Genomic DNA, 21,254 nt, shown 5'->3' with positions numbered 1-21,254 from the left:
ATATATAAAACAACCAAGGAAGGAAGGCAAAAAATAGGTCTATCTTACATTCTCACCTAGATGGAATTAGTTACAAAAATATCAGTTTTCATTATAGCACAGACTTATGAAAACTAATAATAACAATAATAACTATCTATATATCTTGCTATGTACCAAGTACTATTCTAAGCACTTTGTATGCATTAATTCATTTAGTCTTCACAAAATCCCTAAGAGGTATACACTAGTATTATCCTTATTCAAAAATGAAGACACAGACGCACAGGTAGTGAGTGATGAATCTGAAACTGACACCTAGACTAGTCTGGATCCAAAATCACGGGCCTTAACCACTCTACACACTGCCTTTGATGTCAGCAGTGTGGACTTCAAGCTTAGGACATATATTTGGATCTCAAGGCCATCTCTCTAATCTGCTCATAAATGAGAAACATGACCTGATATTTAAATCCCACCCCAGCCCTGCCCCACTGTGAGTGACTAGAGCAGCCACATGAACAGCAGACCTTCTCACCAGCACCAAGTTTATAGCTGGGGTCAAAAAGGACAGTTTCAATAAGAAGTGTATTTCTTAATCATTTGTTATACTTGAGTCTTTTCTAGAAGAAAAGTTAAAAGCAATAAATCAATTTGTATATTGATTCAAAAGAAAAGTCTCTTCCGTACTGATAGCACAGAGAAAATAGGAAAGTAGGGCTTGATATTTCATGTACTGTGGTGTTAAGCTCCCTGATGTGTATCAAGGAATGCTCACAACTTCACCCTGAACATGGAGTGGCCTAGAATGTTCTACAGGCATACTTGATGGAAAAGACACAACTCCACCTGGTTCAGAGAAGAAGGCTAAATGGAAAAGCATGCTACAGAAAACCTAGGTTTTAATGCAAAAGATGACCTGACTGAATCACAGTGTGACACCACATTCATGTTTATGATGCAAAAAGCACACCTAGGGAACACTTGTTCTTTCAGCAGTAGAAAAAAGTTCTACGGATAAAGTGAAAAGCTTGTATAACAAATCTTCACCTGCTAACAATGTCTGTGTTTGACAGAAGTCAGAAAGAGTGACTATACTTACCTGGAGAAGTGTCCCATGAATATGATTTTGCCGGAAACACTGGTCAGTGCAGTCGGGGAGTTTGGCCAACAGAGTTCGGATGGTATCAGGGATTTCGTCCATCATAACAAATGGGACCAAGGCACGAGCTGCCATTTCACGGGAGCGGTAGACAGGTGAGCAACCACATCTGGGAAAAGATAAAAACACAAGACCATTCAATACTCATTTCCACACCCATGTCTTTGTATATGCTGATGTTCTATCTAGCTCTGGCTGGGACATCCAAGGGCTGGGGTGGCGGGAGGAGTTGCTTCCTATTCCAAATGATTGTTTTTTTTGTCATTAATTATACAGGCAACTTTGCTTTTCTCATAAACATCATTAACATCTATGATTCCATCATAGGAATAAATGCAGATAGGAATTGGGAGTAAGACAATAAACAGGTAGTTGCTCCTCAACAAACAACTATTTATTGGGCACTCAGAATGAACAAAAGCACCATGATGAGTGCCATAAGAAATAAGATAGTCACTGTTGTCTCTGAGGAGCCTATATGCTGGTTGGCAAGATAAGGAGTACATCTGAAAAGATAACTGAAAGCGGTACTGGAAAAATGATAGGCAAATGATCTTGACATGATGGTTATAGGAGGATGAAACTGTGGGTTGTGGGCTGTGGGTTGTAGTATTGAGAAGGACGGAAGTCAGGAAAGCAAGTGTGATTCAAGTATGCCGAAAGAAACCAGGCAGTTGTCTCAATCAGGGACAGCTGTATAAAGCAAGGGTAGAAATGCTCGAGGTATAGTTAATTGCGTCTGGTTGAAACAGAGGCTCATGAATAGCAGTGGAACTGAAGGCTGAGAAGTGAGTCAGGCCAGACTGGGGAGTGCCATAAATGGCCGAGTACACCCTCTGAACTCAACTGTCATGAGAACAAGAGATGGACCCTCGAGTCACCAAATCCTTGCCTCTTGGGCTGACTCACACCCACAGAGCTTGGATAGAAGCCAGTTCTTAAGTGAAAGTCATGGACAATTGGTATTTTGTGATTCTACAAAGGTCATTGGAAAGGCAGGTCATCTAAGGGCCTCTTGACTTTTTTGTAAACACTTAGAACCTGAGAGTCCACAACCATTTTGTTGAAACTGTACGCTTGAGAGCCTTCACAGATATAGTCTTATTTGAAAGGAGAGCCCAATATGGTTAAGTCCTAGCTTAACTAAGTTCTTGACTAGAACTCTCAAGACTTGATGATCTTGCATCCTATTAAAAAAATAACTCAACTGGGCTTCCCTGGTGGCGCAGTGGTTGAGAGTCTGCCTGCCGATGCAGGGGACATGGGTTCGTGCCCTGGTCCGGGAGAATCCCACATGCCGTGGAGCGGCTGGGCCCGTGAGCCATGGCCACTGAGCCTGTGCGTCCGGAGCCTGTGCTCCGCAGCGGGAGAGGCCACAGCAGTGAGAGGCCCGCGTACCACAAAAAAAAAAAAAAAAAAAAACTTATATAAATGTCTTAGATGACAAGACAAGAATGGGGAAGATGAGAAGATAGCAGACTCTGCAGGGGAAAGAGATGGCCTCTTGTTTTTTCCCAAAATTAATCAATAGTCCAAGAAAAAATTACGGTAAGATCTGGGCCGTTAGGCCCATGTGGCCATTTAGGCTTAGCATGTAGAGGCAAAGCCCTATGACTGAAATGTTTCTAACACCTCAGAGTTATCACTGACATTTATATTAATATAACAATAAAGTACAGATATAATTTCTGTACAAATGTAACGATGCAAGCAGAATTTCACCATGGGGAGAAGGGCAGGTAGGAGGAAATAGGGAGATAGAAGAAAGAGGTACAGGGTAAGTCAAAACATTGTGTCGTTTTTTACCCTAAGACAGTAGGTCTGAGGTGGGGCAATCAGCACACACTTTCAGGATGGAGAAGAACTCTCCTTACAACATGTTATGAGAAGACACTGAAGGCTATGGCTACAGTAGGTAGCTAGAGATTTCCCAGTGGTTTTTGACTGGGTTTTGCCAACTCACCCATTTTCTCACTTATCTTTCCTTTAAAATGATTAAATGTTTGATCTGTAGCTGGCAAATGCAGTCAAACGTTTGCTTTGGCCCATGGGGGCTGGGGGGGCTGGGGAGTGAGAAACATTCACTTGATGGAGAAAAGAAAATACTCTGAAAAAGCTTTGAGATTTAATTAGCAAATGACCTCACTCAGCACAGTCATTTGTCGGAAGCTTCCTGAGCTGTCTGTTCCCCACCCCTTTGACATACATACTTTGTGTTATAGTGTGTTTTATGTTACCGAAAAGGCTTTTGTGTATAAATGTTTCTTTTCAAATACAAATAATTCTGACATGGTTACAGATGTTCAGTTTCTAATTAGCAGCAACTGTATACTAAAGAATACCCCTCCTTTTGCTCCTGACCTTTTGCAAATGATGATCTCCCAAAGGAATCTGGCATCTATACTGGAGAAAGAATGGAAAGTGGGAAAAGTGCCAGAATTTTCTGCTTTCAGATACCCTGTACTAGGGTACTTTCCAAATGCACACAATCAGTTTAAAAAGCAAAACAAAACCTCCCCTCAAAAAAGTAATGCAATTACAGAAAAAGAGAAGAAGCCTATTTTTAAAGTAATATTTAATTAAGTACCATTCGTTCTAAAGCAATGACTAAATGTAATTTCAAACTCCTCTCTTATTGCAAATTGTTTAAATGGAAGGATAGAGTCTAGTCAACACACACACACACACACACACACACACACACACACCTATCAAGCAAAAAAAAAAAAACCATTTCCAGGTTACTGTTTTGTCAGTCTTTGGGGACAGGGAGAGGGTCTCATGAGATTTACCTTTTCTCCAGGTGTATGTGGCCTGTAGTGTGAGGGGATATAAACAGTCTTTTCAGCCCTAAGTGTAATATATTTGAAGCTAAAATCTCTCTTTCCCAAAGATAGAGTCTTCTAGTTTAATTCTGCAAAGTTACCAAAATCAAGCAGAGATGTTCTTCAGGGACACAGATCTGGTGATTAAAAGGACAGATAATCAGAGCGCCTAGATTTTCATCCTGCTTTGGACACCAAGGTTTGTGACTTGGACAAGTTGCAGTAACCTCTGTGGATCTGTGGAGGTCACAGTGATGGCAATAATCTATCCCCAGTGAGGTGGTGTCTATAAGAACATTCCAAGAAGGAAGGTACTTTGGAAATACAAAGTTTTCATAACGCATTATGCCTGTGTTAGTACAGGATCAGCATAGTCTAGGAATGGCAGGCCTCTCTGTGGCCCCAATGAGAGAATTAAGACTATGGTTTGAATGCTGTACCATTTAAAAAAGAAAAGACAATAAATTGATAATATGATGGCAAGGAGGATTGGGGTTTTTTTGGCCTCCATTATAAAGTGATGAGGAGGACGCTGGGGCCCTCCTGAAAGAAGTGGGGGCAGCTTCTACTCTTTTAAGTGTCAATTTCCTCTGGAAAATAAAGCAAACGGATTTGGAATCTCAAAGGTCATTTCTTCTTTTACCATAGTTTGAAAAGCATTTCCTCTGTATCCCTAGCTGTGCTCTAGGCCTAAATACTAGATCGTTCACAGGATCTGCAAGACATAAAGACATTGGTGTCCTTAAACCTGTAGCCCTCTCACTCCAATAAACCCTTTCCACGTAGTTTTAATCATATATTTATCAACTGCCTACTGTGTTTTTGGCACTGTGTAACATGAAAAATGACACATGTGTAACAGTTAATACTTGCATCCTACATTGTACAGCCCTTGGCAGTTTATAAAATACCTGCACATCTGTTATCTCTTGACTATACAGCATTCCTGTAGGACGTGAGGGCATTATAAACGTCAGTGAACAGATGAAAAGTAAAATGCAGTTCAGAAAGGCTAAGTGGACCCTCCACGATGTGTAAGCAGCAGTGTTCAGGCCAGAACTACCATCCATGGCTCCGCGTGGAGCTCACAAGCTATTCCAAGCTGTAGCTCACACCTGGATATCAGGGGAGCATAAAAATATCTCCCAGCTAATGAAAACATAAGCTTGAATTTACAAGTATGTGGAAAAATCTCTAAATTAGTGGGGTTTTTTTTTTTTAACATTTGTAGGATCGTGAAAACATTTCAGAATCTAACATAAACCACGGACTCTCTCACAAGAGCAGCAGATTTATGAACATGCACATATAATTTCCCACGCAATTTTAGGAGGTTCATGATGCACATTCAAACCCCCGGGGCTGTGTTTCCAGACCCAGTCAAGAATCTCCAGTTGCTCCTTTGCACACAGTGTGACGGGCAGGTAAGCACTCTGCTTTAGAGATGTGGCAATGCAGAGCAGGATGCTGTCACAGGGAACCATCAGTTTAGAGTGGCAGCCAGCCAGACAACCTCATGATCACAAGGCCATAGTACCCATGGAGACATACAAGGGTGTGCAGGGCACAGAAAAGGGAACAGGAGGGAGAGTTGGAATCACTTTCTGGAGGAGATAAAGGACCTTCAAGTGACGGTGATATACACCTTTGGACTTCAGGAATCCTGACAGACCCTGGAAATTTTAGAATATAGTATTCTGAGCAGGGAAAGACCCCTCTTCTGAGATCATCTTTCACAGCGTGGTGGCTAAGCTTTTTTTCCAGGTGGTTCTCTCTCATATTTACCCTCAGAATCTGTTCCAGTGAAAGATTTCACAGGTAAGTGGCTGGACATCACTCATACCTGTAGGTTAGGCACAGAGACACCCACTGAGTGCCTAGCAAAAGCATACACTGAGTTAGGAACCTGAGAGAAATGTCACTGCCCAGGCCACAGGGAATCTAGAGTCTAGTGGGAAACACAGGCCAATCAGCCAATGCTTTTCAGGAACATGAGAAGTAAATGTAGGCTGTTGTAGAAAAACTGAGGTGGGACACCCAGAGAAGAGGGTGGGTGGTCTGGGAGATCATGGTCCAGTTGTGACTAAGTGGGGTCAGGCAGAAGGAACATTTGAGTTTGGCAAGAAAGAGGTGCCCTCCCCTGTGTCTTTCCGTCCATGAACCCACAGTGCCCCCCCAGGGCATGCAGTCAAAAGCAAGGGAATTGAAGTTTATTAAATGACTACTGTGTCCCAGGGCTGGCTATGTACTTCAGACACACTATTTTATTTACTTCACTAAATCCTCATTATAAGGTCTCCAGCATCCCTATTTTAAGATGAGGAAAGTGAGGTTTCCCAATATACTTTAGGTCATAAAATTAGCAAGTGGCAGATCCTGTATTCTGATTAGGGTTTGTCCACCTGCAAAATTTAGTCTAAGACTTTACAATGCAGTTGCCTCAAAATCCTCAGCCTTGAAAACGCCAAATATTTCTAAAGTAACCTGTTCAACCTAATCATCACATTGAGGTATGAATGATTTATGGAACCAACCAGTCCCTAATTGGTAAAACATGAAGCAGAACAATAAAGATGATGCTGATAGTAACTACCATTTACTAAGCATCTACAGAGGGCCAGACCTAGTGTTAAAAGCTTTGCACGTATTACATCATTTAATCCTCACAACAAGGCAGAATGGCTGAGAGAACATTATTAGGCAATGCGGGAGAGGTAGTTTTGAACCGAGGGGAATCTGTAGAGCCCAGTGGCCTGGAGTGAGGCCCCCATTCTATGAGAACCAGAGTGAGAGTCTTCAGCAAAGTCTCAGAATGATTTCAGGACCCAGCCAATGTCCCCTTCCACTCTCCTTCATTGACATGATGAATGTTCCCCCAGGCATCTTAGGAGCTGAGCTGAGTTTGAAGAAGCTATGTCTCACCTACCTCCAAGTCCCTCACTCAATTTACTCAAGAATGCCTGCCATTATGGTCTGTTTCTCATGCAGCACTGGCCAGCTGCTCTTGGGGAATAGTCATCTACTGACAATCTTAAAAGCTGAGACAACCCTACCTTGCAGGACATCTCTGAAGGCTAGGTAGGAAGGAGTAGGCTGAGGCTACAGGTTATACTATATATACATATATAAAAAACTTTCTATATATGTTTTGTCAAGCCAACTATTGCTTCATCCTTAGTGCCTTTGCACACTGCAGTTCACACCTGTTGGAATGAATGGCCTTTTCACCCTTGTACACTTGGGGAACTCTTCTTCATCCTCTGAATTCTGCTCAGGTATCACTTCTTTTAAAAAATCTTACTGCATTTCCTCTGGTCAGAGTCAATCCTTTTCTCTCCCGTGCCCTGTCACCGCAATGGCATGCTTACAGCTGTCAGGGTTGGGGGTCACATCCCATTTGCATTCCCCACAGGAGCCCTCAGGTATCATGTTGGCCAGATCAAAACAATCTTTTAAAAAAATATTTTTTTTTTTTACTGAAGTATAGTTGATTTACAATGTTGTGTTAGTTTCTACTGTACAGCAAAATGAATCAGCTACACATATACATATATCCCCTCTTTTTCATATTCTTTTCCATTAAGTTTATTACAGGATATTGAATATAATTCCCTGTGCTATACAGTAGGACCTTGTTGTTTATCTATTTTATATATAGTAGTTTGTATCTGCTAATTCCAAACTCCTAATTTATCCCTCTGAGACCCCCTTTCCCCTTTGGTAACCATAAGTTTGTTTTCTATTAGACCAAAATGATCTTGAGAACAGAAACAGGGTCTTTATAGTTCTGAATAATATAGCACAAAAGACAGGAGTTAAGAACCTGTTCTGGAATCCAGCAAACCTAAGTTTAAGTCCAAGTCCTAAAGCTTACTAGTGGGTGACCTTGGACAGGTCAGTGAACCTTCTAAGTTTTTATCATCTGTAAAACAGGGAAAAGCAACTACCTCATAGGCTGTTGTGAAGCTTAAATGAGATAATGCATATAAAACACAATGCCTATAAGTTAATGACCAATAAATGGTAGCTATTATTGAACCTAGTAGATGGAATAACTTTCAAACTGAAAAGCATGATCTACACGTACACACTCTCTAGGGTTCTCCATCTCAACAACTGGTTGAGGACACAGAGCCTTGCTGTATCCAACAGGCTTCAGTGCTCACAAAGGCCTGCCCCTCCCCCTCCCCACCAAAGGAGCTGGAAAGGAGAGAAGGAAGATTGAGTTTGGGGCCAACTGACTTGTTTATGTGAGGCCCGCTGACTTTATTCCTCAGGTCCAGGGCCCAGATTTTACTTTCTGTCAATTCTAATGCTGTTTCTAATGCCGTTTCACCAAAGGTTTCTTTTTCCTTTTTATCGTGTGTGGTTCCTGGTTTCAATCTTGCCTTCAGAAACATGTACACGTGTGGTACATGTTTATGCATAAAAGAAAGAAACCACTAAAAAAATAAGGCTGTACCAGTGAATTTGAAAAAACAGTTCAGCGTGTCCTGTCACTATGAAGTATGTTTTTGTTATGAGTGTTATTCCTTAAGCCGTTCTTACACATTCTCAGGTGAGTTCAGTGAGGCCACGGTTGCCAGATTCTCTACTTGTCCTTCCTCTACCGATTTTCAGTTCATCAAAGGACCTACCACCACCTGAACTACTTGTTCCTTTTCCTGCAACTCAAACCGCTAGCACTTAGAAGTTGCATTTACTGTAATCTTGCCCTCTGCACAGCTCATGGATTTCTTTATTCAAATATATTTCTTGGAAGGGTAATGGGTTCAGGACTTTTGAAGTTTGATTTAAAAAAGAATCCTTGGTTTGGATAGTGAAGAAGAAATAAGAGCAGTAGACAGTAGCTAAGCTAAAAATCGCACATTTCCAGCCTTCACAGCAAAAATATACATATGTATCTGCAGGTAGCGTGTTTAGTTTAAATATCTACTGGCAGCTCAAAGCTGTAATTGCTCTTTACAAATTAACTCTAATCAATATGTTAAGACCTTTAAAAATATTTTTATGAAGAAATGCTGAAAATAATTAATAAGCCAAAACAGAATATATGAGAACGGCAATGTGTAACCCCCTGGGACATCCCAACCAAAGTCTAAGCTGTAGAAGGTGCATCCTTTTAAGGTCACCTCCATTCTGCCTCCAAGTTACCAAGGTTTTCCCCAGGTCGACTAGCCACAGGCTGTTAATCCCAAAAGGGTGAAAATGGCAGCTGCCAGGAGTTGGGAATTGGCCTCCATCACTTTGACATCCCTCCACTTGTCCCTGTAAGAACTGGGCACAGCACTCAGCCACATATGTGGCAAGGACACAGGGTCTTGGATGCAACGGCAATGGCTAGTTGCATTCATACCATTCCTTTAGGTGTTAGGAAATAAAGCTAGGGAATTTTCCTACAGGGACAGGGGGGAAGGTATCCAGTGTGGTGCTTACTTTGAATAATGCTCTTTAATTATTTAGAATTACAAATGTGTTTTAAATAAATGAAAGGATGCTTTCTGAATGCTAATCCCTGGTTACTTGCTGATATCAAATCATAGAGTTTTGAAAAAAACATAAGAGTATGAAAATTATATTTCATCTGAAATTTCATTTCATGCTTTCATTATTTTGTGACTAGACAATAACAGATACAATTTGAAACTGAATTTTTCAGATTCCAACCAAATTGTCCAGACAGCTGGAAAGAAGGTTTTTTTCCTCTGGAGCACTGAAATGAAGTTATACCTTAACAATGATTCTTCCCTGACTCGGAAAAACATGGAAAAGACTTTACAGCAACATAAATACAAAGATGTTGGAGGCCCTAGAGATTAAAAGGGAATCATTACTTTCAGTCTTTACCCAAAATAAAATGGAGTAATATAAAGTGGAAAAAAAAATCTAACATAAACGGTATAAAACTCTCCCACATAATGAAAATAACCACTAGACTTAGTTTGAAATTTTGGCATGATCTTCCCTCCCGGTCCATCTGTGGGTTTTCCTCTCTGACCTTGGATCAACAAGCCACATACTACTGGCCTCCTCACAGACAGCTGGAAAAGCGTTCTGGATCTGCCCTCAGGGCTCTCAAGCTGGGATAAGCTGTGTGCAGGGCAGGAGCTGAGGGCTGCAACTTGTGCAGACCGAGGGAAAGAGCTGCACATTCCTCTCAATAGCAAAACCCTCCCGTTGTTTCTGCCCCTGCTCCACTAAAGACCAAGAGACGAACACACACAGACAGCCACTGAGTCTTTAAGGGGGTTGATCGTAACACCTTGGCCTCCGCATGTCTTCTCCTTTCCTTGCAGGTAGTGGGTGGGTTGGAGAAAACGGTCCTGAGCGTGCTGAGTCTCCTTGTGGTGAAGGTCACTGCTCAAAGGCCAAGTTCTCTAAGTGACTTCATACAGTTGAAACGCACCCCATTAACCTTTAGGGCATGCGGTTCCATATTCACAGTGAGTGGGTTTCAGTTCATAAACCCAGGACTGGGTGGTCAATTTAAGAAACTACACAAAGGTATGGAGAAAATTTACTCTCTTCTTTTTAAGCTATGTATATTTAGGGGGAAGGTTTGAAAAGGAATAACTTTGGTCCCGTTTTTAAGAGTTTTTTTTTTTCTTCTGTTTGTTCTTTAGCTTTCAAATGTTCCAGAACCTGCGACAACTCTTTATCACCACAGTAAATGCAAATTTCTCATTCTGGCATTCAAAGCACCCTAAACCTAGCCCAATACTGGGTGGACAAAGCATAGGTGCTAAGTACATCTTTCCTGGAATAACAGAACTTGACTTTTCAGGTGACTCTTTCTGAAAAGATATTAAAATCTTGCAAAATCTAAGCATCCTGTGAGTCAAGTGAGTGCTTAACATTTTTAAATAAACACTTTCAAATGTGAACAATTTTAGGAACTTCCCTTTTGACAAGAATCTTACATTTCTGAGAGATTCCAATACTCATGCTAAAACTCAAGGAGGGGAAAGGGAAAGGAAGGTGGGAACATTTACTGAGTGTCTGCCAGATGTCGGGCAATGTGCTAGGTACTTTCAGATATTTTATCTCACTTTCAGTACTCACATAAACCCTCTGAAATAAGTATATAAAACTATATACACATATGTCAGTTTTTGCTCTAGATGGTCTAGTGGGAACATGTATAGAATGATGAGTTACCAAATAAAATGTACCCACAATCAAATAAAGTGCACTGTGCCTATTTCTTTCTGTTGTGGTAATGGAGGTACAATTTATCCCATTAATCCCAATGGTTAGAATTCATTTTTGCAGATCCCATACACAATGAACTGGTGGCCTAAATGTATTTCCTACTGCTCCAACTAGTGCTTAATAAAATAAAACCAAAAGCTTTATAATGCACTATCTTTAAGGAAGGCAAATTAGTCACCAGGAAATAGTCGTCCACGAAATTGTAGTCTTTGTAGCTCAGCCAGCAGCCAAAGGTTTCTGAGGAACCCCGTATTAGACTGGGACAGGCTCGCCAAGGGCTGTGGCAGTGTCCTCTGCTGTCCTCTAACAATATTGACCACCTCGGGTCAAATCATCTACAGTCTTTTGAAGTATAGTATTTATCTAGAGACAAGTTCAAAATGTCCAAGAATAAGAATCTTTAACATTTTTAAAGACAACAGACACAGGTCAGCACACTGGCAGGATCTTCATGGGCTTAGGAAAAAATAATACACATCGTTATCAGCTTTAAGTGAGTATTTTGGTGGAGGGAAACCTACTGCTAAGCAGAAACTCCTACACAGTCCCTTTGATGCCTCTTTAGCCAGACTACTTTTAAAACATCCTCAAATTAAAATATTAGTATCTAAATGTGGCCATAGGCAAATTACATAATATCCTTTCACATCCTCATCTGTAAAAGGAGATTAGAATAAATGATCTTGAAAGTCCTCTTCAAAAACAAAATCCTATAATTCAATGGACATTTAAACATTTCAGGCAGATAGCTATATTTTTATTTTAAAATATCTTTATGACCTCTCTTGACTTGCTCCATTGCTTAATCTCATAACAATACTGATGCTGATAATAGAACTTTTACGTTTAATACAAACCACACTCAATCTTTCTATAGTCGGGAGCCAATTTTCTCTAGTTTGAGCCTCTCCAGAGTTGGAGAACAAATGACCAGTGTTTTCTATACACAGGAAAACCCTTCACTGACTATAATGGAATCCTGTCATTAAATCACCCCTTACTCTTCCCTTCCGTGGGCTAAAACAGCCCCAACTCCTTTAATCAGGTAGAACCTCTTCTCTAGAATCCAGTTAATTATTTTGCCTCTACAGAGAGTTGAATGAATCTTCCCAGTACCATCAGCTAAAACAGTGATTTGTGCTACTGCTAGATGAGAGAAATTTGAGCATCTCTTTTAATTTGATTACTCTCCAAACATTGCAATTTATTTTTGCTAAAGTTAATTAATACTCCTGAATGACCCTCCTCAGGTTTCACAGCAACACTTCAAGCTAAAATCAGAAAGAATAAATTTTTTAAACCCATGAAGTACATGGAAAGTTTTGAAAAATTCCAAGAAATTGCACTTTTTTGGCCTGAACAAATAGCACAAAAGAGCAAAGAATACTGAGATATTAGTAACAGACCCACCCCAGGGAAGATTCTTATCTCAAATGAAGACTGCAATTAGGTAGATTAAGCCATACATCAGCATCCCTACAGCATCCAAACAGACCACTGCCTTCAGGGAAAGTTTTACATCCTCCTTTGGTTGCCCCAGTGCCCACATTCGTGTCACAGTCAAAAAGTACTTCCTTAAGTATAATTACGCTTTTCTTACTGCAACTTAATTTTGTTTTTGTGGTTCTACATGCCAGGGAAATAAATGAACTTATGCCTAAAAGAACAGTCTTTTGACTTGTGTCCAGAATATATTCTGAATAAGAAGAAAACAAATAACCCAACAAAAAATTGGGTCAAACTTTGAACCAAGACTTCAGCAAAGAAGATATATGGATGGCAAAGAAACACATGTAAAGATGCTCAATCTCCTTAGTCATTAGGGACGTTCAAATTGAAACCACGGCGATATACTGCTACATACCCACTAGGAAGACTACAATTAAAAAGACCAAGCACACCAAGTGTTGACTAGCATACGGAACCACTGGGACTCTCATCCTCTGCTGGTGGAAATGTAAAACGGTACAATCACTTTGGAAAATAAAATTTGTCATTTTCTTAAATAGTTAAATGTACACCCTTTTCTACAACCCACCCATTCCGCTCCTAGACGTTTATCCTAGAGAAACGAAAGCATATGTCCATACAAAAACTTGTACATGAATATTTCTGGCACCTTTATTTGTAATAGTCAAAACTAGACACAGCACAAATGTCCATCAACAGGTGAGAGTGTAAGTAAATAGTGGTGTATCTGTACAATGGGATACTATTCTGCAATAGAAAGGAACTACCGATATGTGTAATCACATGGATTAATCTCAAGATTATTACGCTGAGTGAAAAAGTCAGGCAAAATAAAATACATAATGTATGATTCCATTTATATGAATTCTAGAAAATGCAAATTAATCTACAGTGCTAGAACAGCTGTTGCCTGGTGACGGGGGCGGGGCTGTTGGAGAAGGTTACCAACGGGCACAAGGAAACTTTTGTGGGTGATAGATATGTTTACTATCTTGACACTGGGGGTGGTTTTATGGGTGTATAAACTTAGCAAATGGTACACCTTAAACATGTGCAGTTTACATCAATTACACCGCAATAATGCTGTTTTTTAAGAATAACATTTCACATACATTAGAAAAGTTAAGTTATACATCCTGTCTTGTTCTCCCTTCTCAACCTCCAATCGCATCTCCAAAACATCCCAAATCTTCTTTCCTCATATTAAACAAGCCCAGCAATTTCCTTTGAACTTTTATGACCAGAATGAACCTTTCCTTGTGCTTTCTTAAAGAATCAAATCAATAAACACTAAAATCCTAACAATCGCATAAGAATTGAAAAACAAACTTTTTCAGGACAATGTTCCAAATCTTCCACATGCTCTTCTAGGACAGGCTCAGAGACAGTAAGTGACGTGACCAAGCTCACAAAAGAAGTGAATGGATAAGCCGGGATTCAAAGTCAGGTCTGTCTGACTCCAGAGCCCCTGGTAGCTGCAAAACCTAGCATGCCCCAACTATAAGACATTTTTACCACCACAGGGTGGAACGACAATAACAAATACTAAAAGAAATTCAATTTTATAACTCTTACCTATACTTGACAACTCACACCATTCAACCAAGCAATGCCAAATCTGTTGGGCCCGCTTTAATAAACTCTGCATTTAGCGGTAGAATTTTTCAAGTGGTTATTAAGGTAAAACAGATTTATCCATCATCTCGAGTAGATTGAACCTGCTTCCTAATATCTTTTATTTTTGCTTATTTTCATAATTTGCTTATTCCATCGTGAACAGGTAATTTTCAATCAACTCATCCCAGTTTGAATCATGCTGAATTCTGAACAAACAGAAACCAATTAGTGCACTATTATTTAACAGAGTCCCAGTAAATGCACAATGGAGACTGCTGTGCAAAGTTTGAAGATGAAACAAAACAGATTACACTCACACATACCCACACACCCTACCACTAATTAAAAAAATTCTAGTGTTACAAGTATACAATTTCAGCTGTGGTATTATCTTTGTTCAGAAGCAAGGTACATTACTGTATGGTTGAAGCCTTCCAGCATTTAATTAGGTTACTAATTATAAGGAGAATCACATTACCTTTAAGTCTTTCCTTGGGTTGTGACTAAGGCTTAACACATTAATACATTAATGGTAACTGTATTTTAAGATGGGGAGCATGTCAATAAAGAATTCTGGTCACATCCTCCAATATGGCCATGTGACTGAAGGTTTTGGCTGTGATACAATTTGACACATTTACTAGGAGGAAAATCACTGCTAATTCCCACTGCTACAGGTAGTGGCCAAGAGATATTTTATATTGCATTTTAAGCATAAGGAACATTCAAGAGAATCTTCACAGAGGGCATATACATGAATATAAAAATAAATAAAATCATTAAGTGACATTCTTTATTCCCATTTAAATTCAATTAATAAATTTAGCATCAATTCAGTATCACATTACTCCCCAACTTCCTTCCTTGCCCATCAATAAAAAAAGTCAGTGCAAATTGTATGAGTCATTCTTCAATCATGCCAAGGACATAACCTTTAACCTAAGATTAAAAAGAAAGTGCTATGGGACTTCCCTGGTGGTCCAGTGGTTAAGACTCCATGCTCCCAATGCAGGGGGCCCAGGTTCGATCCCTGGTCAGGGAACTAGATCCCACATGCCACAATTAAGACCCCGCACAGCCAAATAAATAATTTTTTTTTTTTCTGAAGTGCTATGTGTGAAATTCAATACTGTTTAACTTCTGGGTGCTAACATCTAATACAAACAACATTTCAAAGGAAAATGAAACAATCTGGATCACTTCCATTCATTTTTATGATTTCATTGGTAGATTTCTATGGCTTTGGCTTGGATCCTTGATAAATTGGAATGTGGAATCATTTAGTTTATAATCTGTATCACCAGTTCGTACAAGGCACAGAAAAGTTCTCCACTCCCTCACATACTTCAAAGTATTTCATTTATTATTCAAATGATTGTTCTGACAAAACCATTAGTCAAGAAGAAAGCAAAGAAATCTTATTTTTTAAAGTGGAAATTTTAAAGATGCAGTTTTCACAACAGACTGCTTTATCTACTCATGCTATTCTGGCAAAATCTTTATTTCCTAAAAGAAAACTTTTATCTTTTTTAATTAAAATTTTTCTTATGTATTAGAAGGTCAGGGCATGCTTTTACTGATATCACTCAAAGTGAGTGTTTATATTTTAAATTTACCTTAGCTGCTTCTTCCTAAATTCCTATAGCCTCTCGCCTTTTCTAAGGAAAATACTAAATTTAAAATTGAGAAAGGTATTGCTGAAACCATGGTGAATGTTTCACAACTACCTTGAAATGATGGTAGGAATATGCACGCTCATGCTCTCTCTCTCTCTCTCTCTTTCTCTCTCTCTCTCTCTCTCTCTCTCTCTCTCACACACACACACACACACGAAAAAATAAGTACCTTTTAATCAGAGTTCTGAGTTTAGGGCTTTTGGGGTTAACAAGAAAAAAAGTTTCCTGATTTGCAGTAGACCTATTTTCATACTTTCTTTTTCTACACTGACATCACATAGCAGCTGTATCACCAGGTAGCATGTTTGCAAGGTAGGAGAAGTTTCTTGGCTTAGCAGAAAAAAAAAAAAAGCAACAGTCTAGTCCTCAAAAAGAACCCCCATGACCAGTGAGGCTGAAAAAGCTGGCTGAATCACTGGTCAAGAGTCAGTCTTATAGCAAAAATCGGTTGGGCTGAGAACAGAACCTAACAGGAAAACGTAAGGTCAGACATGAGTCTGATTTGGTGAAGAAACATGTGCTTGGCCACTCAAGGGCTGCATATATACAGATGAAGTTAACTTCCATGACTACTACTAGTCATGGAGCTTTTCAATGCCGCTACTTGAGAATCAGAGCAATAGATGTTACTACTATTCCAGCCACCAAGAGACCCCATTCCCCTCTTCTGTTACATTTGTGGAAGGAGAGTGGCTACAGTGGTTTAGAATCATTTTCAAGACACGGCTCTTTTCCAATCCCAGACTTGCCAATATGTCCCTATGAAGGCGGCAAAATTTGTCTCTTTGTCTTGTGTTCATTAAGGTTCTCTGTGCTTTCAGTCTCACAGTTCTTAAAAGGAAGCATGATACCTCACACGCAACAGTGATCAAGTTCAATATAAGGCAGATGATGTAGCCCAACCCTATGGTATTTCCAACTGTGTCCAAAGTACTTGGAGCTGCCAGAAAGCAAGTATCATTCATTCATTCAGTCATTTATATTGTGGTAAAATATACATAACATAAAACTTACACTTTTTTTCTTTTTAAGGTAAGGAGTGGATTTATTTAGAGATACACATTCTTTGGACAGAATGTGGTCCGTCTCAAAAGGTGAGAACGGCCTTGGGAGAAACACACTCCAGAGTGTGCGCCAGCTCAGAAGGTGAGAGGCCCCAAAATAGGGGGTGGTTCAAAACTTACACGTTCTGAAGTGGCATTTAGCTCATTCACCAAGCAGTGTTAGAGCATTTTAGACTCTGGCCTCAGTGTCTTGATATCCAGGTATTCACTGGTTAATACTCATGGCTTCACAGAGATAAATGCCATTCTATTTTCAGGTAACCTTTCAGATAAGTACACAAAATCAGAGTTCATTCAACACACTAGGGTTTGTATGCTGGAGGTGAGGCAAGAACCACCCAAACCAAGCATTTGGCCATTTCCTTCCAGGTGGAAGGCAGAAACTCTGATATTCTCTTCCTTGCCATTAAGCCTTTCAGAAAATAAGGAACCCACTATTCCTTGACCTTTGGGATTTTTACAAACATCAGCCTGCCGTCCAGAACACAGACAAGAAACTGTCCAGGGAAAACATGCCCCCAAATGAACAGGATATAAACAAAGCTGTAACTAGGTAATTAATTGTAGGGACTGGACTCCCCTCACTCTGCTTCTCTGATAACAATCTGGTATTATATCAGCAGGTCTTTTATCTGGAAGGATTCACTGTATTCTGCTGCCTGGAACTATTCTGGGAGGGGACAAAGACAAGCTTTCATCTTGGAACGGAAATGGAACCACATCTAGAAGGAGGAAGAGTCAAAGCTGTAAAAAGGCCTCCAAGTCTTTCCCTGCCAGCAGGGAGAGGTAAATGGAAAATAGGATGCCCCGTTTCACTAAATGCACGGGAGGAAATTCTGGTGGGGAAGAAGCCACTGCGGTCCCCATCCAGGCAATGTGCAATCTGTCTCTGTCCCAAATTCTACACCCTATCCCCACAGCTGTCAGCCTCATTCCATCTCTAATACCACACCCAACCAATGTCTCTTCCTGTCAAGATCAAAGAAACTTAAACTGTGGTTTAAATGACCAATAATACCTTAAAATACTATATCTCACCGTGGGATTTCCATTTTAGGAAGGATCAAAACCGTATACTTAAAGAATGAAAGTCCAACTGTGAAACTTCAAGATTCAGTTCAAAAGGGAAGAGGCATCTGAGAAAACTGGGTGGGTAAAAGGCACTGCTTAAGACGTCTCAAATCATTCCATACAGATTTCAACTACCCTGGGGGTGAAGCTGGGTTAGAATCTGGCCCTCTGAGTTATTACCGGTGTACACATTAATTAGGAGTAGAACATGTTCCCTAACCCCCTCCAAACACGGCCACACCACTCAGACCTCATAACATGCCATGGACTGGTTATGGAAGGACTTGGGAAAAACAGGGCTTTGAATTCCCCCTCCTACTTAGAACCCAGGAATATTTATCCAAGGTTGAGCCAGGGTGGCTGGCCAGTTCCAAAACCCACAGCCTGGGGCTTATGAACAAGAGAACAGATTGCCCAGTGAGACCAGTGCCCTTCTGTCAGGCTGTGGAGCAATCCTGTGAAGCTCCCTAGGTTCAGATCCCAGGCCCTCATGACACTTCACAGTGGTGCAGACTAGGGGGAGGGCGCTAGGAAACCGCTCTACTGGCCAGTTTTCCATGGGGAATTCTATCAGGACATGGCATTCTAAAGCTGCTACTTTAGGGACGTGTTCAACCATGCAGCAGAATGCAAATCCCTCTCTAGTCTTTTCAAGTTTTTCCTAAGTCCTGTTTTCATTCTGGCTATGAATTAAATTCTGATATCTTAAATCATGCAGAAAAAAAAGGGGTAAGAAGAGATTGAATTATATGAATTATATGGCATTGAAGCTCAGCTAGAAAACAAGAATTACATTTCTTAAGTTTCTCTTCACTAGACTTCTGCAGGTTATAATTAGTATTAAAAGAATTTTACTTCTCATTTTATCCAAGCTGAAAAGAAGCTGAGCCTTAAATTCTGGCTTTACAGGAAAGAGAGATTCTTCTGGAAAAAAAGAAAAAGAAATGACTAAACAGTCAAGCAAAAAACAAACCAGCACTACTCACCCATCACCCAAAAAGATAGCTTAAGTGACTCACTTTTCAGCATTTGAAAATATTTTCTACCCACTGCTTTGTAAATTATTTTCTTGTTGGTGTGACACATCCTTTAGTAACAATCCAGCTCTTCCTTGGCTACCTAGATATATTTCCATAGTTACTACCAAAACAGATGGCCTTTTCCTGTACGATTGCAATAATCAAAAAGGAGCAGGCTTATTTACACAGAGGCACCCTCAATACAAATAGACATTTTGTTAATGCTCTGGACACTGTAGAGACAAAACAGAAAATCTCATTCACGTGGGCCTGCCTAATTTTGATTTTGCAATTATTCAGACTGAGGCCGAGCTAATGTTTACCTTTGGGACTGAGAGTTTCATTTAAAATTGGGAGAAATGTGGCCATCTCTTGGGAACTGGTGGCCAGGACACAAATATCCCAGACCAGGAATTTTCCCTGATGGAAAACGAAACAAAACAGAACAAGACAACCCAGGGGGCACATCTCACACATCTCACTCTCAGTGTGCTCTCCAGCAGGTTTGGCTAGTAACCTTTGGTTGGTGAAGGAGGGAGGCGGGACTCTGCACATGAAAAATATAAAACTGAGGAACAAAGGGGGATTTCAACCCATCTCAGAGGCCTCAAGGTGTGGCTTAACAACTAATACGTTAACCAGATGCTACTGTTGCCCACCCATTAAAAAGCAGTTCCCTAGATATATTACATATAATTTGGAGTAATGAAACTTTCATTTCATAATATCCAGTAATTTGAACACTTCACTGATTCAGACTTGCCTTTTTAAGATATCCTTTTAAAGTGTAGGATTACCACATAAGAAAATGTTGGCAATTTTTCAAAATTTCAACATATAGTGATATCCTTATGATTCTGTTTTCTAAGACAGTAAAAAGAGGATGATCAAGTAAGTTACTGTTTATGAAAGTACATTGTAAACTTCAACTTGTTTATATAAATGCTTGTTACTTTTTTTCTTTTTCTTTCAACAACCCTGAAGCTTTTCAAAATTATGTTAAGTTTCAACAGTAAAAACCTAAGATGGTAAAGTCAGATGGAAAATATATGTTCTAATAGTTTAAAAATTATGCCTAAGTAGCAGCCCACAGATAATCTCATTAAGATTTTATGCTTCTTAAGCCTCAAGACACATTTTTTCTTTGCTGAGACACTTATAACTGTGCAATGACCCACGATTTCCTATTACAAGGAAAATTTCTTTTGTAAGAAATCCTCAGTGTTTCTCAGGAATCTCAGAAATTCAGTTGAACCAGTCTTATTTAGCAACCCGTCACAACCACTTGGGCTTAACTGCAAGTTTTTCTTTCTTTTCTACTGATTTCAGATTAGAAGAAGAGACCACTGCTAGAGCAATGCCCAAGAGGGGCAGGGGAGAGATATCTCAAGAAAGCAAAGTAAGTCCAAGTGTTTGTTATCTAAAACTTCAGGTTAATTTTGGCATATTGAGAACTAGCTTGTCATACCCCACAGATGGAGGATCGTAAACATGAGCAAAAGGGCGAATTGTAGTATTAAGCGCTAGCTAGCGTAGCTAAGGGAGTGGCGAGGAGCACGGGCTCTGGGGCCAGATTGCCTGGTTCAAATCCTGGCCTCATCACTTCCTAGCAGTATGACCTAGGGCACATTTCTAAACTTCCCACTGCCCAGCTTTCCCTCTCTGGAGGATGGAGGATGGGAATGATGTTAGGGACCTCATAGTGTTGTCATGGTGATTAAATGTATTAGTATGCATTAAGTCCTAAAACAGTGTCTGGCCCATAGTAAATATCTGCTAATTATTATCACTCGTCACTAATTATATGGAAAAAAATCAGAGCAAAGATGATAGGCACCAAGAAGCAACACAGCACAACGGATATCCCATTATGCCAAAAATCTTATCTGTCTGATGCTCCACTGTATTTCTATCGTGCCGGACACACAATCACGCTTACAGTAATTATCTATTGAGTAAATGAATAAACGAATCAACCCCTGACTCCTTAACAAATCACTTTTTGACTGCGGACACATTCTGCTTACTCCTTCTGGACCCTGACTTCTCCATCTCCAAAGAAAGTTACCAACACTTGCCACTTGCTACCTCAAAGTGATGATCATCAGTATAAGGGAAAAAGCAAATCATTTCAAACTTACTGAAGGGATATAAAAAGT

The 21,254-nt window shown here is 40.0% G+C and overlaps 1 protein-coding gene and 1 non-coding gene across 2 annotated transcripts in view; one reads left to right on the top strand and one right to left on the bottom strand.

Annotated features, from left to right (window-relative positions):
* The window catches only part of THADA (THADA armadillo repeat containing), a 312,573-nt gene that overhangs the window by 145,603 nt on the left and 145,716 nt on the right, over positions 1-21,254 (bottom strand). Inside the window, exon 29 of the mRNA XM_060169844.1 lies at positions 1,082-1,250. Coding sequence (XP_060025827.1) covers positions 1,082-1,250 — 169 coding nt within the window. The remainder of the gene's footprint in view (positions 1-1,081; positions 1,251-21,254) is intronic.
* On the top strand, positions 15,235-15,307 carry TRNAW-CCA (transfer RNA tryptophan (anticodon CCA)). The gene has a single exon. It is a non-coding gene; the product is annotated as a tRNA-Trp (tRNA).

Source organism: Lagenorhynchus albirostris, chromosome 13, assembly GCF_949774975.1.
Source record: "Lagenorhynchus albirostris chromosome 13, mLagAlb1.1, whole genome shotgun sequence".
Lineage (NCBI taxonomy): Eukaryota > Metazoa > Chordata > Mammalia > Artiodactyla > Delphinidae > Lagenorhynchus > Lagenorhynchus albirostris.
This window is presented reverse-complemented; position numbering and strand designations above follow the sequence as displayed.